Below are 19,103 nucleotides of genomic sequence, written 5' to 3' on the forward strand. Positions count from 1 at the left end.
TAATAACTATTACATGTATTCTAAGCACATACCATATTTTTTCAAAGAAGTTCATATTTTTTCTCTGGAGCAGATCACATGACTTATGGTCCAGAGCGTAAATTAGTCTAAAATTAGTATAAAATTCTAAAAAAAAAAAGACAAAGTATATTTTTTTTAAAATTTTGAACTAAAAATGGACAATTTGACTTCAGGTCGACATCAACTACTCATTAAATATAGTATATATAGTATTCCAAAAAAATTACTGCAAGTACATTTGACTGGAAGAACTAATACAATGCATAGTAATTTATTAATCTGAGTCTACCTATAAATGAATAGAAATAAAACTATGAACACTTATGACAAAACTGCTTTTGGGCAAATTCAAAACTTGGCGAAACCTTTTGCAAGTATCAAAGGTCAATATAACTAGGGGCAAAAATGACCCTGTATACAGTACTTCATACATATGTCTCATACTAACTCGGTTGTGTTTTTAAAGAAACAAATAAGTACAAAAAATAACAAGTACATGTATTATAAGTTTAATTAAATCAGTTTAATGTTTGGCATACTTGTTTAAAGAATATTATTAGAGAAACAACATGTAATTTCAGTAATATGATGAAATATTTTGTTCATGATACAAATGTTAAAGCTGAACACGACTCTTACTAGTACGTTCACCAGAAACAGTCAGCAGATGGGTATCAAACTGTACAATTTATTTCTTGTTGACCTCTGGTATGAACTTTTCAAAATAAAAATCGATGAGTTTCTCTATGTTCGCTGACCAATTTATGTCCTTTACCATGCGAATGATAGCCAGATCTGTCGGTGTCCATACTATTAAATCGCAGCATTTCTTCTTGGTGATGTACAGCTGCCCTTGAATTTGATGGTAATAATCACTGTCTTCTTTCAGGTGCAAATACCCGTCTGCTGTTTCTAAAAAAAAACAACATTGTTCATACTTGTAGTTATCAAATGTAAAGAGACAAAACATTTTCAAGAAAAGAAGGATGGGTAATACTGTACAAAATGTATCATCAAACATTTAATCATACCAAGAAAAAATCCAGGGACTGTTTCAACTGCATCTTTTATCTTCATGTCTTTAGCCGAGTAAGGGCACTTTACTTCAATTAGCTCAGCTTCTTGATATTTCGCTGCCTCTGTCTGGAAATGAAGTATTCCCGTATGTCCTGAACAATGGGGTTGATGGGTGACTATACCATCAGGAGAAGCCCCTATAGCGCCAGCCTCGTGTAGCCAAACTCCTGCAAAATTTCAAATAAAAATTATATTATAAACACATACCATATTTTTCATAGAAGTTGATATTTTTTCTCTGGAGCAGATCACATGACTTATTGTCCAGAGCATCAATTTCTAAAATTAGTATAAAATTCATAAGAAATTTATAGACTAAAAATGTACAATTTGACATGTAGACCACACCAACTTATCATCTAAAAATATTGTATATATAGTATTCCATAAAAATTACTGCAAGTACATTTGACTGGAAGAACTACTAATACAATGTATATTAATTAATTAATCTGAATCTACCCGTCTCCTCAAGAGAAGCCCGTAAGAGTATGTAGCTGTCAATTACCGGTCTTTCGTTGGTTATCCCACATGAAATTGACAGGACATATCTCTAGGTTGTATGCAGAGAACAGTCTTTTCAACAAAGACTTGCTCTTCCTTAAAAAATGCACATCAAAACTAGCAACATTGAGATGATTTCCAAAGAACCTAATTACATTTTACAAATAATATCAAAAACAGTGTTCAAACTCTAAGTCTAATCTAAACACTAAGGGAGAAAGTAAACACAGTCATTAAAGAGTGGACATACAAAACAATTAATTAAAATAATACATCTTCCGTCTTACAGCCTTAAAGACTTGTCCAAAATTAGAGGCTGTTATTCTCAGTTTTCGGACAATGACCTAAACAGCATTATTTCTATGTCCCTAAGTTTTCTCCGCTATCGTATTTATATTGTCCACAGTGACTTTGAGTTGTGTACAGAGCCAATTGTCCTGGTCTTCAGCATGCAGAAAGCTTTCCGAAAGCAAAAGGTCTTCAACCAATAGCACTAGTGGTTTCTCTACTGGAACTTCTGGAGAAAGGAACCAGTGGAGCGCTTAAAAAAATATATTTTCATTTCATTTCATTAAATAAATATTATATAACAGTATATAAACAGTTTTACAGTCATGTATTAAAACCAGACATACAGTCAATATATTACATGATAATTTAATAAAATACTTTGAATGCAGAAATATACTGTTGGAAGGTGAACGTTGGGGGGCGGGGGGGGGGGGGCAATTTTCGTGGATATCTTACATTTTCCTTGTTCGTTGGGATGTAATTTCATGGGTAACACTTTATAGTATAAAGATATCTTTACTTTAAAAAAAAAGAGACATTCGTTGGCATGTAAATTCGTGGGTCCAGGATATCCACAAAAACCACTAATTTTTATGATTGCACGGTAATTTGTAACTTAAAAAATACACAGTTTGCAAGCCAAGGATTTCAAGAACTTTCTTGTACAGTTCACAAGTATGAATCAAGAGCCAACACATGATGCAATTTTATGTTATTTAGTACCTAATGTTGGTTTCAAATTATATGCATTTCAGCAATTAAGATTATCTGAAGTTTCTTGTGACTCAGGAAACAAGGAGATATTTGTGTTTAACAACCGAAATTTAGCAATGAAAATAAAGATAATTTGAGCTATTGGAGTCAATATTACTCAGTTAAAGTATATTAACTAATGAGTAGATTACAGTTTAAATAGGAAATATTTGGCAAACAAGCATGAACAACACAATGATATAAAAATAATTTTTGTACAGACTTGCAATCTTTTCAAAAATGGTCAGTTCCCCCCTTTATTTTCAAAAAAAAATGTTTAACAAACCCAACAGATGACCTATGAATATTATAAGGGGACAGGGGCTGGTAAGATGAAAAAAAAGAAGTACATTGTACTATTTCACCAAGTTTTATAAAGACTGCTTATGCCTCCACATAAAAATAAGGAAAACAAACTATTGTCATGGGACCAGTTCTTAATTGCCAGTGCATTGTGACATCTCAAATTTGCACAAAATATAGGATGGTCATTACTTGTATTGGACGAGAACTAGTCTAATGCCAGAACTATTCTGGAAGTAATTTTCAACAAAAAAGTGAAAACCCTTTCTCCAACAAAACTGTTTACAAAAACATTTTAATCAAAAGTTAACCATAGTTACATGCATACCAGTAGATCGCCCTAAATGTCCTAGCATTTTATATAATGCCTTATGGGCGGTGTCTTAAAACGGCAATGAACGAGCACTGTCAATCAGTTTCATATAAATACATTGAAAATTAGCAAAACATTTTTACATTCAATTTAGTACTTGTATACCCTAGTATATGTGAATATTTATACTAATTATCTGTTTTAGTATTTAAGAAATTACCTGTATGTTGGATTTGGAGATGGAATCATTTCAACAATTATCTCAATTTTCTTGGGTTGAGACTGGGCGTTTTAGCCAACTACATTTGATGTCAGACTTGCTGACATTTTTGTAGCAACTGAAAGGGAAAAAAAAGAAATGATGTTGTTTTAAAATAGTTTTAAATCCATAAAACTTTAAAGTAAAACTAATGCTGCATAAAGAATTTCATGTTCTTATCTAAAGAGAATAGCAGCAGCAACATGATGGCAGTAGTAGTCTCTCATAACACATTCACACGCCGATCGTTTGACTGTGTCATCATCTAATTCAATCAAAAGTGAACGACAGATACATAATACATGTAATGAATGTGTATAATTTAGACCAATTACACGTACCGGTAAAAATACACAATGTAAATAGTAAACAATTTAACTTTCTGAATTTCCTATCACTTCTATGGTCTCTCCGTTTTATTATTTACAAGTCAAAACAATTGAGAAGATCGTCATAGTTTGATCCAATATATATATTTTTCTTGATTTTCTTGATCATATACAAACTTTAGAAGTTTGACACGCCCCTCAGTATATGAGGCCCAATAATGCAAGGATATCGACATGTGTGTGGTTCCCGGAAGTGATGTATTTTTTTCTTAAATCTTGCGGCGTTCGAGAATCATTTACACAACCTGTTTTACCTTTACATTTTGACGACTCATTAATAAATACTCAAAAACTTAAATAAAAGTAAAAACATTCAATCAAATCCAATCTAATTGGTTCCAAGGAAGCATTAGTTGTTTCGTTTACATTCATGACAAGGAGGAACACATGGTCGATCCTCTTTCTGGTTCTTGACCTGCCAATTTGGACGTCTCTGCCCCCCCCCCCCCCCAAAAAAAAAATCACGTAGTTTAAATCAAAACATTGATCGAACAAATATTTAAATGAACAGAAACTTAGGAAAGCTGACTATAAAATATTGGAGTAATCATCTCTTACATACAGTTTTGTTGTTAGGTTAATGCCAATGTCCCTTACAAGTAAAATATCCAAATATACAAAACAGATGACGCAGACTATGTTGTTTCCTTTATTTCAAGTTTTCTGGAATAAATATCGAGTAGACATAAGTATGGAAGTAACAATTGTTAATTGACAATACGTTCTAAATTTAAATAAAACGAGTTTGTACTTTAAAGTTTCCGAGAGGCAAAATACATTGTTTACACTGAAACCTTAGGTCATTCTCTTATTAGAAATGCTGCAATATAGTATTTTGGGCTTTGCTTTAAAGTCATATATAACATCAACTCTTAGTGGGAATGTAAGATACCTGACCCTCTCATACATATCTTGTAAGAGTTATCAATGTAAATATGTTTTAAATTGCGTATACATTTAGTTCATATTCAAGTACTCCATGTTTTTTTTTAGTCCGTAAAAATATCATATTAATGAAATCGTTTTCAACAACCAAGCTAACAATATTGTGCATACTTTGAATTACTTAATCAAGCATTGATTGAATTTACAAAAAAAAAAACAAAAAACAAAAAAACACCTTGAAACCAACAGCAGCATGTTCCAATTAAAGTATCGAAATCGCTCCAGTTAATATCTGCACTGTTATGCCGTATCAGTTTTATGTTTTATATTTACGATCGGAAATAAATATATATATTGATTTCAGATAGCATGCAAGAATTATTCTTAAAGAGTCATGCTTGTATATTAATCAAATCATAATTTCTTTTTTCCAGATTATTATAGATTTTGAGGTAATGTATTTTAAAACTTCCAGGCATTCACTCATTGCATTATTTTCAAGTTTGAATAAAATCCATGTGATCGTGTTTTAAGATGTACACGGGTTGTCCAAAAGGTTCGTGAGCACATGCATTGTCATCCTAAATGACGACGCCTTACTTTTTTCTAGAAAGTATTCTGATATTTTAATATATACTCTAAAATGTGTATGTATTAAAATAAGGGCAATGTTTCTTTTTTACATTTAAGTTATCATTATTTATACGTTGTTAATATAAGCTGCAGACATTTAGTTATATCGACGTTTTTATAACGTCTAGACCCTTAGTTTCTATAATATAACACGCCTTATTCACTATCTGGGCGGAGGGTACAATTGCACACACATCGAATAAATCCTCCTATAGTTTTCACGATATGACTTTGTTCTTGCAAATTAATTGTACATACATTAGAGCGGTTCATATTGCTAGGATTTTGATTTTTGATAATTCATGTTTTTTTTTTAAATACCAGCTGTTGAACGTAGTCATCTTTGGCTAAATATTGCATATAGGGTACCCGTATTGTATGGATAACTCTTCCTACAGTTTTTAAGATAGCATGTAAATGTTTTTCAGATCAATAGCACATATGTTAGAGATGTGTATATTGCTTGGACTGTGATTTCTAATTATTTATGAAAAAAATACCACCTGTAGAGTTTAGTCATTTTTTGGCTATTTAAATCCGGCTGTACATTTTTTGTCCGCTTATTTGCATAATGTCAGTTTGTGTAACATTTCATTACGGATTTTCTGAACGAGATACTTTTTTGCGCTGTAGTTTGTAAGCGTTTGGCTATTAAATTTAGCTGATGTAGCCATCTCTTTCATAAACGAAGCTAGGTTTTTTTCTCTCCAACTTTTCATTTCATAAATCATATATCGCTACGGGAGTCAGCTGAAGAGATGATTCTTTTTGATAGCTAGAAAGGGTCGTCATCTGACGAATAGCCTAGAGGTATTTTTGTTGCATATAGTTTTTAGAGATCAATCGGATCTCTTGCATTACGAAAATTTTTAATTTGATGTCCCCCATCCTAAATTGCAATGTTCTTCACTCCTCTTAAACCAAAATGAATGATATTATTCAACCAGAGAGTGTACGTAAGTGCTTCAGGAGTTTCATTGCCAAGCATTTTCTTTTCGTACAAAATGTTAATTTCTTCGTCTGTTAAAGCGTCCATTTACACTCGTAACGGTCTGATAGGTATCGATAGGAGGTCTTCTTGCCATGACCTCTACATTTGCAAACAATCTAAATATACACTGTACCTCCAACTTTTCTCAAACATGTTTTTATCTGTTTTATGAAAGATGTAACTCTTCAATACTCTGCAGTTGTAGGTTACATAGAAAACTACTATAGATTAATTTGTCTATAAATTTTTGAACAGTTCCATATGATTTTCCATAGCCCTCATAGATCAGAAGTTAAGGTCGTGTAAAGTTGACTTCCTATCAATACCAATCTGATCTTGAGAAGGAGAAAGGGACTGGTTTTATTAAGTCTGATTGACAATCCTTTCTTGACTTGAACCTGTAACGGAGGCCTCCTTGTTGCTTGTAACGAGCTCAGCTCTAGTTTTGTTTATATTTTTGTCACTTTGTTTCTTCATACATGATTGGCCTTAGTTATTTCCCGTTACTGTGTTCCCAAAATTATCAACAATCAATCGATTCTTTTTACACATTTTTTTCTAAAAGCGTTGATAAGGAGTTCGGGCTCATATTTGAAGTTTATACCCCCCTTGATTTTGATCACACGATCTTTACTGCACCCAGTGTTGTCAATGCCTATACAAACTATTAATGCATTAATAATCTTGATATTAATCAAACTTTGCCAATGATGAAGTAAAATATATTTTCTTTTCGAGTACTCTCAGTACTTTGACGATTTTCCTTATTGGAAGTTAACTTCTACTAGTGTAATGGCTGCTGTTAGTGCCCGCTAACTTCGGCTTGGTTATATTATGCCTTACAGTTAAGTAAATTAAACTTCTCGTAATTTTAATTTTATCATTAATTCCGGGCGATGCACATGCATACCCAGCAGTTTGTAGTACGGGAAAATCGTAAATGCAAGTATAATTCTTGAACAATATCGAGGTTACTCTTTCATCGCCAATAAACAGAATGTTGTTTAATAGTGTCTTGTATCTCGAACAAAAAAAAATGTATTGTCACTCGTAATAATGAGATACATGTGAATGTAATCGTTAAGATGACAATCATACCCCGATGCAATTAAAATTAAAGATACGTTAGTATCTTGTTATAACGGAAGGATTTTTCTTTTCGATATACCCCTTCTTTCACTTTAAGTTTATTCGAAGATGAATTATAATTTCTATTACTTTCTGTAAATTGCGGTAAAAAATACAATATTGTAATAAACAAATAATAAAAAATATACAGGAAAAGTTTAATCTATAAGGGGGTCATTATTCTACAGGGGTCACTTTTCTTCATGTATAATGTGTGCTCATTTTTGTGAAAATGACACTTATTCTTCAGACAAAAGGGTCATTTTTCTACGTAGAATAATAACCGGGGGTCATTTTCTGGGTCGAAAAATACCCCCGGTCATTATTCTACGGGGATCATTATTCTACGTTACACCAGCCACATTGTTAACAAGAAGCACTTATTTTTCATGATAGAAAATAATGTGATGTCAACCAGTCATTAAACACATACCCACACACCGTGCATCCAATCAGTTATATATATATATATATATATATATATATATATATATATATATATATATATATATATATATATATATTTTTTTTTTTTTTTTTGGTTAAACATTGTGGATCTAAACCATGCGAGTGTGTAGTGTAGTGCATTGTATCACATTACATTCATTCAGTTGACAGTCTTTAGAATTTTGAGCGCATACCTGTTAAAAATATCGAACGGATAGCGTAATAGATTAGCAAATTGCGGGTTCACAACCGTTACAGACGTTGTATTTTATTATATTTTTTATCGAAGATCAAAAATCGATTTTACAAGTTCTGGTGCAAATCACCTTTATCCTCGGTTGAATAATTTTCCTCTGTCTATGCTCCCTGTTAACAAAATGGCAATTGGGTTTATCAAACACTGATACATAATGTTATAACTACAATGCTGACTATTATCAAAATAAGAACAACAGATTGTTTATAAACTGTATCTTTATTAGAGAACTCAAAATTATAAGTATTTCAGGTAAATATACAAAAGAAGACTTTTTCTCATATTTTAAAAAAGACAATTAACACGTGACTGACTTTAAAAAACCTTAAACACGTGCGATTACATGTACAAATTACACACAGTTATATCTTGCTGTTAAAAAAAATACGCAATTGAACTCCATTATCATTTTTTTTACAAGCTGAAGTTAAAATTAATAATATATAAAATATCAATAATAAAATAAATGTATTGTGCAATATTGTTAAGTCTATAAAATGTCTAGCTGCAGGTCTGTAACTCCTGGTCTAAATAATTGATGGGCGACACTGAAGCTACGATTCCGCAGTGTTAAAAAGTTGCAATTTACGTGTGAAAATAAGCTTTATCAGTCAATAGTTAGCCGAATGTTTATTCTTAATTTGTTGTAAGTTGCAATTTTTTAACACGTACGAAACTAGATCCCCGGTCGTTCATAATAAATTGTTGAATATGTAGAGCTACTTACCTTCAGCTATAAAATTGACAGACCCATATTCAAACAATTCCATAACATTACCGGCTTTCTATAGAGCAAAAACGATTTTATTTGATGACGGAGATCACCATTACCAGAGAGAAGTGATATCAAATGGTACCTTATTCACTTACAGACCCGAACTGGGATTACTAATACATGGATATGTGCAATGATTACAATATTTTCTAAATCGAGATAGAAGTCTTAAAACAGGGGGTGAAAACATGAAATACACCAAAGGATTTAAACTACTATTAACAAGCAATGCAAATAAATACATTTTATTAACTATGTCTAAGCGTCTATTTAAAATTGACCCGTCTTTTAATACTGCTAAGTCGATTTCGTAAAACAAAGGATATATTACGTGAAGGAGAAAAATCACGGTAATAATAAAAAACATCAACGACATCGAATTTGCTATTCTGGTTCGTCGAACATAAGCTGTTTGGTTGTACAGATAATACAGCTTTCGAACATTAAATACAACTAAAATAATAAATGGTAAACCACTAACATACGAACCAAACCCAACCTCAATGAAAAAAACAGTTTCGAAGGATACTATGCCCATTAAAAATAGCACTTTATCTATTCCGTATCCGATGGAAACGACAATAGAGCTTATCCAAACGGCAAAAGACATCCACAAAATTCGTTTGCAAGTCAGATTCAAACTGCGGAGAGGATTTGTAATGAAAACAAAACGTACATATGCTACTAATACCATATGGAAACATGCCGAATGAATACATAAAAAAGAAAATATCGCATACATCAAATTTCTAGAGTTATCTTTCAATAAATATTCATTAGGACCTGGTAGAATACGAACATATTGCGTCACGGAGACGAGTACGTCAGACACTGCTAGGCATCCAATCGTGACGTATGTCGGAGTGTGAAGTTGTTTTGACACAGCAACAAAACACACAGTGATAGAATTTCCAATTAATCCAATGCAGAACAAAATTGATGCAGCAATAACAACATGCATATTTGTCCTTGTACTGCGTGTTATCCCAATGCACAATTTTACTAAATGTAGAACAAACTTTTTCCACAATGTTGCTAGTATTAGTATATAAGTTCCCTATGTCGTCTGTAAAATAAGACTGAGAGTAGTTATATCATAAACGCATAGTATATTCTAATTTTAATACGACTGATAACGGAAGGAAAATAACATTTCATCTGTTTAACGTCTGACCAGAAATTGAACATTAATTGTAAGTTAAAACAAAATGTTAGAAAATAAATGAATATTCTACTCACTGGTAAACTATGCTAAAACTATTTTCTTCAATTTGTATGACCAGGAACCGATGTCATCAAAATTTTCTTGCCACTCAACCAAGTTCTAAATGAGAATCTTTAAAGAATAGTGCACTAATATAAATGTAATACTCAGACATTAGGTTGCGTACTGCTAAGAGGAGATGGGTTTTGTTGGTGATAACAGTGGGGTTAGTGTCTTTTTATGCATTATTTTTATCGCCATCCGGTTTAAAGTTAACACGTATGTCACGTAACATGGTTGAAGAGAATCTAACATTGTTTCTTTACAATGCAGTCTTCACAGAGAGAAATGTATGAGTATATATATATATATATATATATATATATATATATATATATATATATATATATATATTTATATATATATATATATATATATATATATATATATATATATATATATATATATATATATATATAAAAGCACTAAAAATAACCAACGACACGAACAATAAAGTAAAATATTGTCAAATTTTCGGGACAACCCGTCCCTTCTTCAGGACAACAAAATAAAAACTACATAAGAAAGAAGAAAAACATCTACAAAACTAGCACTAAACTAAACTAAATAATATATAAAAACTAGATAATGTTTAAACACCGGATCAAAATGTGGCAGCTACATCTTTATATTTAAGAATTCGAGCCCGAGAAAGAAAAATCCCGTCCGACGCAGCGGACGGTCTGTGAAGAAGTGCTGAAAGATAACGCGAACGAATTAACTTGCATATATATATATATATATATATATATATATATATATATATATATATATATATATATATATATAAAGCTTACATTATCTAACATGCTGTTATCAGGCAATTCCCAGTACACTAAATACATGTTTGAGGTCAACGTATACGCTACAAAGTACATAAATGATCGGTTATACTTTGCCAAAATAAGAAACAATCATAACAAAAAGAAAAAAAAGTGAAAAAAACTTGGATTCTCATTCTTCTTTTTTAATAATGTAACAACGCAGCTTTAATATTGCATAAAACATTCGATATTTTTACTATATAATAGAATTATTCATTTGATAGTCAGCATAATGATTGATAATTTTTGTTGGTTTTATCTCTTTTATTGTGTAATAATTTGTATAGTATGCAATTCAAAAATATTGAAAGATGTTTAAAATATTAAAGAGTGGACACAGAGACTAAATCCCCAACAGAAGTATACCCTGAAAGCAGATGCTTCATGTGTATTTGGAATATACAAGGGGCAGTAGGATGGTAAGATAAAAGACGGGTCTGATTCACACTTCCGTGCGTACAGTTGACTCCAAAGCAATTCTCAAGTAAACCTAAAGTAAACCCCGATTGGACTCAAATTTTCAAAAAGTAAACCCATAAAGTAAACCCGGGGTTTAGTTAGGGTTTACTTTGGTGTTTTGTTTTTTCTGATCGGTACTGTATGTTGTCTTTAAATTTTTTAAGCATATTTCAATAGTATTGAATTGCGTGTTAGGTTGGGTCTGATCGGTACTGTACCTCAAAATATTGATTATTGACATCAAATAACTCCACGCAAGCAGAAGAATGTCAATAAGTACTTGGAATGTTTTAGTGTTAAGACCATTTATCTTTTTTTTTATTGTTGAATTAATCGAATATGGATACATCTAAATAAAATTATAGAAGAAAATTGGATTGAAATATATATATATCTTAATATTGGCCAAAATCTTATACTTTGTCATGATTGGGTTGCAGTGTTCTTCATATTAATTGTACTTCATTTTTAGAGGGTATCTTTTGGTATACCGAAAGAGAGATATTCTAACTGTCGTGTCTTAATTTTCTTTAAGTGAAATGTTCAAATATTAAAAGCAGTAGATACTTCTATTGCAGCAACAAAACTCTTTTTATAATAATGAAAACTGAATTTAGTCTTATCTTTTCTTTTCAAACCGGTACCATATTGTTGTTTTTTCTCTTTCACCTTTTTTTAAAGATCTGTATCACTTCTTTTAATGTGTTTTATTATTAATATTGATCATTTAAATATTCCATTATGTTCGTTTTGACCTTGTTGTAAAGATAGGGCTAAAATAGGTTGTGCCTGCTGCCTAATCCAATTCAATTTATCATATGGAATAAAATATTTTAAACAAAATAGTTAAACAAGGAAAAAAAATGGCGGTCCTTATAATGCTTTGCTAGAAACCAATTCATTTTGACATATACATATAATAACATAACATATATGTAAAAGCATATTTCTGTCCTGTTAGAATAAAAAATGTTGACCCTTCATGTAAATTGGGTACAAAAAAAGAAATAATTGTAAGTTCAAGTTATCCTAAACCGATGCAATGGAATTCGTGAAACGTTTTAGCCATTTAGGATATATATGTGCATGTTACCTCAGGAATCATGTATCTTTTTTTTTTTTACTGAAAGTCTTGATACATGATGCTTTCACATTAGTTTCAGCTGTTCTGACAGACCGGCTTCTAAGAAGATTTTTAAAGGTTTTCTCTCTTTATTAGTACAAGTTCTACCCCCCCCCTCTAGTGGCCATATTACATTTAAGGAGTGTGAGGCCCTTATTTTATCTATCTTGAACCCCCTTCAAATTATGATGATTTGTGTCAAGTGCGGTTGAAATCGGCTAAGTTGTAATAAAGAAGAAGTAGAAAATGTAAAAAAAAAAATACAGACAGACGGACGGACGGACACCGTACAAAATTGGTCAGAAAAGCTCACTTGTATGTGATTCAAAATTTGGTAGTTCTTGAATCGTTCATTCAATCTCTCAATATGAACATAACGTCCACTGTCTACAAAGATAATGCAGTTGTGTGCATGTTTGGTAAACCTTCAGGCACCTTTGCTCAGATATATTGCTTAGAACATTTGATAATTGTCATATTAAAAGCGAAACATTAAATAGGTTTTTCCATGATGATCTCTATGAAATTATTATTTAATACTTATTTTATGTCAGCAGTTTATTTTTCATTTTGTATAGGTGCAGCAGTCATGGTTACGATTTTTGCTAGCTATGTAAACAGTTTTGGTGAGAGATGTATATCACTAGGCACTTTAATTGACACATCGTTTAAACAAATGGTGCCTAGATTATTCTTTAATCTATAATATTTTCATATAACAAAAAGATATGTGCCTGGGAATTTTAATTATTTTTCTTGAAAATACTGTATACAGAGAAATATTCGCCCCCGTTTTATGTACGCCCCCTTTGCCCATATTGGGCGAATTTAAAACTTAGTGAATAAAAATTAAAACTATTAACACTCACGATAAACTGCTTTTGGGCAAATTTAAAATTGGTGAAACCTTTTGCAAGTATCAAGGATCAATTATAACTAGAGGCGAAAATAACCCTGTATACAGTACTTCATACATATGTCTTATACTAACTCGGTTGTGTTTCTAAAGAGAAAATCAGTACAAAAAATAACAAGTACATGTATTATAAGTTAAATTAAATCAGTGATATGTTTCGCATACTTGTTTAAAGAATTAATGGAGAAACAACATGTAATTTCAGTAATATGATGAAATATTTTGTTCATGATACAAATGTTAAAACTGAACACGACTCTTACAAGTACGTTCACCAGAAACAGCCAGCAGATGGGTATCAAACTGTACAATTTATTTCTTGTTGACCTCTGGTATGAACGTTCTAAAATAAAAATCGATAAGTTTCTCATGTTTGCCGACCAATTTATGCACCTTACAATAGCCAGATCTGTTGGTATCCATACTATTAAATCGCAGCATTTCTTCTTGTTGATGTACAGCTGCCCTTGAATTTTGATGGTAATACCGGTAATCACTGTCATCTTTTAGGTGCAAATACCCGTCTGTTTTTCTAAAAAAAAAACACCAAAAAACCAAAAAAAAAAATTGTTTCATACTCGTAGTTATCAAACGTATAGTGACAAAACATTTTCAAGAACAGAAAGATGGGTAATACTGTACAAAATGTATAATCCGATATTGTATCATACCAAGAAATAATCCAGTGACTGTTCAACTGCGTCTTTTATCTTCATGTCTTTAGCCGAGTAAGGGCACATTAATTCAATTATCTTAGCTTCTAGATATTTCGCCACTTATGTATACCGGTATGTCCTGAACAATGGTGTTAATGGGAGGCTATACCATCAGGAAAAGCCCCTTTGGTTCCAGACTCGTGTAGCCAAACTCCTGCAAAAATTCGAATAATGATTACATTATGTATTACATGGATTATAAGCACATACCATATTTTTCAAAGAAGTTCATATTTTTTTTTCTCTGGAGCAGATCACATTACTTATGGTCCAGAGCCTAAATAAGTCTAAAATTAGTACAACATTTTTAAGAGAATTAAAGACAGAGTATAATTTTAAATTTTTGAACTAAAAATGGACAATTTGACTTCTAGTTCACATCAGCTTATCATAAAAAAATATTGTATGTATAGTATTCCATAAAAATAACTGCAAGTACATTTGACTGGAAGAACTACTAATACAATGTACATTAATTCATTAATCTGAATCTACCCGTCTCTTCAAGAGAAGCCCCTAAGAGTATGTAGCTCTCAATTACCGCTCTTTCGTTGGTTATCCCACCTGAAATGACAGGACTAGGTTGTATGCAGAGAGCAGTCTTTACAACAAAGACTTGCTCTTCCTAAACAAATGCACATCAAAACTAGCAACATGGAGATGATTTCCAAAGAACCTAATATTTTTCAAATTACATTTTACATACGACAATTTCAAGAGCAGTGCTCAAACTCAAAGTCCAATCTGTAAAAAAGGGAGATAGTAAACACAATCATTTAAGAGTTGACATACAAAACAATTAATTAAAATAATACATCTTTCGTCTTACAGCCTTTAAGACTTGTCCAAAATTTGAGTCTGTTATTCTCAGTTTCCGGACAATGGCCCAAACAGCATTATTTCTCTGCCCCTTAGTTTTCTCCGCTGTCGTATTTATAATGTCCTCGGTGACTTTGAGTTGTGTACGGAGCCAATTGTCCTGGTCTTCAGCATGCAAAAAGCTTTTCGAAGGCAAAAGGTCTTCAACCAATGGCACTGGTGGTTTCTCTACTGGAACCTCTGGAAAAAGGATAAAGTGGAGCTCTTAAAAATAAATATTTTCATTCATTTTTCAGGCAAAAAATAGAATGATTAGAAATGAAATACAGAATGCACATGCATAAGATTTTTAGAGTCAAGACTATTACTTATAAAAAGAAATACTATCTCTAGTATGGGTTCTGGTATGAAAGGTAACAGAGGAATTAATATTATATAAACAGTATTACAGTTATTTATTTAAATTAGACATACACTCAATAAATTATATGATAATTAAATAAAATACTTTGAATGCAGGCATGTACTGTTGGAATGTGATCGTTTGGGGATAGCAATTTCCTTGGATAGCTAACATTTTACTTGTTCGTTGGGATGTAATTTCATGGGTAACTCTTTATAGTGTAAAGATATCTTTACTTTAGAAAAAAAGACATTCGTTTGCATGTAAATTCGTGGATCCAGGATACCCACAAAAACCACTAATTTTAATGATTGCACGTTAATTTGTAACTAAAAAATACACAGTTTGTAAGCCAAGGATTTCAAGAATGCTATCATACAGTTTACAAGTATGAATCCAGACCCAACACATGTGAAAATTTTATGTTATTTAGTACCTAATGTTGTTTTCAAACAATATGCATTTCAGCAATTAAGATTATCTGAAGTTTCTTGTTACTCAGGAAACAAGGAAATATTTGTGTTTAACAATCAAGATTTAGCAAGGAAAATAAAGATAATTTGAGCTATTGGAGTCAATATTACTCAGTTAAAGTATGTTAACTAATGAGTAGATTACAGTTTAAATAGGAAATATTTGGCAAACAAGCATGAACAACACAGTGATATAAAAATAAATATTGTACAAAATTGCAATCTTTTCAAAAATGGTAAGTCCCCCCCTCTTTATTTTTAAAAAATTGTTTAACAAACCTAACACATGACCTATGAATATTATAAGGGGACAAGGGCTGGTAAGATAAAAAAAAGAAAAGAAGTACATTGTACCATTTAACCAAGTTTTATAAAGACTGCTAATGCCTCCACATAAAAATAAGGAAAACAAACTATTGTGATGGGACCAGTTCTTGCCAGTGCATTGTTACATCTCAAATTTACACAAAATTTGGGATGGTCATTACTTGTACTGGACGAGAACTAGTCTAATGCCAGAACTATTTTGGAAGTAATTTTCAACAAAAAAGTGAAAACCCGTTCTCCAACACAACTGTTTACAAAAACATTTTAATCAAAAGTTATCCATAGTTATACCAGTAAATCGCCCTAAATGTCCTAGAATTTTATATGATGCCTCATGGGCGGTGTCTTAAAACGGCATTAAACGAGCACTGTCAATCAGTTTCATATAAATACATTGAAAAATTAGCAAAACATTTTTATATTCAATTTAGTACTTGTATACCCTAGTATATTTGAATATTTATACTAATAATCTGTTTTAGTATTTAAGAAATTACCTGTATGTTGGATTTGGAGATGGAAACATTTCATCAATTATCTCAATTTTCTTGGGTTGAGACTGAGCGTTTAAGCCAACTACATTTGATGTCAGTCTTGCTGACATTTTTGTAGCAGCTGAAAGGGAAAAAAAGAAATGATGTTGTTTTAAAATAGTTTTAAATCAATAAAACTTTAAAGTTTAAGAAACTATTGCTGCATAAAGAATTTCATGTTCTTATCTAAAGAGAAGAGCAGCAGCAACATGATGGCAGTAGTAGTCTTTCATAACACATCCACACGTCGATCGTTTGACTGTGTCATCATCTAATTCAATCTAAAGTGAACGACAGATACATAATACATGTAATGAATGTGTATAATTAAGACCAGTTACACGTACCGTTAAAAAAACACAATGCAAGTAGTTTTACTTTAGTTTAACTAAGCAATTTAACTTTCCGAATTTCCTATCACTTCTATAGTCTCTCCGTTTTATTATTTACAAGTCAAAACAATTGAAAACATCGTCATAGTTTGATCCAATATATATATATTTTTTTTTTGATTTTCTTGATCATATACAAAGAAGTTTGACGCGCCCCTCGGTATATGAGGCCCAATAACGCAAGGATATCGCCATGTGTGTGGTTTCCGGAAGTGATGTATTTTTTTTAAATCTCGCGGCGTTCGAGAATCATTTACCCAACCTATTTTACCTTTACATTTTGACGACTCATTAATAAATACTCAAAAGCTTAAATAAAAATAAAAACATTAAATCAAATCCAATTTAATTGTTTTGAAGGAAGCATTAGTTGTTTGGTTTACATTAATGACAAGGAGGAACACATGGTCGATCCTCTTTCTGGTTCTTGACCTGCCAATTTGGACGTCTCTGTCACCCCCAAAAATCACGTAGTTAAAATCAAAACATTGATCAAACCAATATTTAAATGAACAGAAACTTAGGAAAGCTGACTACAGAATATTGGAGTAATCATTTCTAACATACAGTTTTGTTGTTAGGTTAATGCCAATGTCCCTTACAAGTAAAATATCCAAATATACAAAACAGATGACGCAGACTATGTTGTTTCTTAAATACATTGTTTACACTGAAACCTTAGGTCATTCTCTTATTAGAAATGCTGCAATATATTATTCTGGGCTTTGCTTTAAAGTCATATATAACATCAACTCTTAGTGGGAATGTAAGATACCTGACCCTCTCATACATATCTTGTAAGAGTTATCAATGTAAATATGTTTTAAATTGCGTTTACATGTAGTTCATATTCAAGTACTCAATGTTTTTTTTAGTCCGTAAAAAAATATTATATTAATGAAATCGTTTTCAACAACCAAGCTAACTATATTGTGCATACTTTGACTTACTTAATCAAGCATTAATTGAATTTACATAATAATAAAAAAAAAAAATCCTTGAAACCGACAGCAGCATGTTCCAATTAAAGTATCAAAACCACTCCAGTTAATATCTGCACTGTTATGCCGTATCAGTTTTGTGTTTTATATTTACAGATCGGAAATAAATATATTGATTTCAGATAGCATGCAAGAGTTATTCTTAAAGAGTCATGCTTGTATTTTAATCAAATACATAATTTCTTTTTTCCAGATTATTATAAATTTCGAGGTAATGTATTTTAAAACTCCCAGGCATTCACTCATTGCATTATTTTCAAGTTTGAATGAAATCCATGTGATCGTGTTTTAAGATGTACAAGGCTTGTCCAAAAGGTTCGTGAACACATGCATTGTCATTCTAAATAACGACGCCTTATTATTTTTTTTAGAAAGTATTCTGGTATTTTAAGTACAGCTATTTGTAAGAACCAGGCAGGGGGTGATTCATGACCAACTCAGATTTCTATGAAATTTTAATATGAAGTTTTATGGACCACCAGAACATCATTGGAGATGATGACTTTTTTGTTCAACCTTTGTTGCCATGGTAACATGGCACCATGTAAATGTACCTGAACAGCAAACACCAAACACATACTATTTTGAATTAATCTCTTACTTTCGGCAATTAAAAAAAAAAATTAAACAAAACTATACAAATTTTATTTTTGTTTCTGTAAATATGGCCCAATATATTCACTGTTAATCATAATAACAATATTATTCTACCTTTCCAACAAATGGTAAAAATAAGTTAAAAACATGTTGTTTTTTAAGAAATCGTCATTAAGGTTTTTCCTCAGAATCAAACATTTTCAAGGGCATAATACGTAAAAATGCCACATG

General features: G+C 31.5%; 1 protein-coding gene and 2 pseudogenes across 1 annotated transcript; all 3 read right to left on the reverse strand.

Moving 5' to 3' along the window:
- Positions 1-442: 442 nt before the first annotated feature.
- LOC128169415 (uncharacterized) lies at positions 443-3,510 on the reverse strand (annotated as a pseudogene).
- Positions 3,511-9,116: 5,606 nt separating this feature from the next.
- On the reverse strand, positions 9,117-11,134 carry LOC128169419 (melanocyte-stimulating hormone receptor-like). Its single transcript, XM_052835570.1, has 2 exons — positions 11,087-11,134; positions 9,117-10,043 (listed from the first exon to the last, which is right to left on the reverse strand). Exons 1-2 carry the CDS (start codon positions 11,132-11,134, stop codon positions 9,117-9,119), a joined length of 975 nt encoding a protein of 324 aa, XP_052691530.1.
- Positions 11,135-13,923: 2,789 nt separating this feature from the next.
- Positions 13,924-16,880, reverse strand: LOC128169422 (uncharacterized; annotated as a pseudogene).
- Between the last annotated feature and the right edge of the window lie 2,223 nt (positions 16,881-19,103).

Source organism: Crassostrea angulata, unplaced genomic scaffold (genome assembly GCF_025612915.1).
Source record: "Crassostrea angulata isolate pt1a10 unplaced genomic scaffold, ASM2561291v2 HiC_scaffold_127, whole genome shotgun sequence".
NCBI lineage: Eukaryota > Metazoa > Mollusca > Bivalvia > Ostreida > Ostreidae > Magallana > Magallana angulata.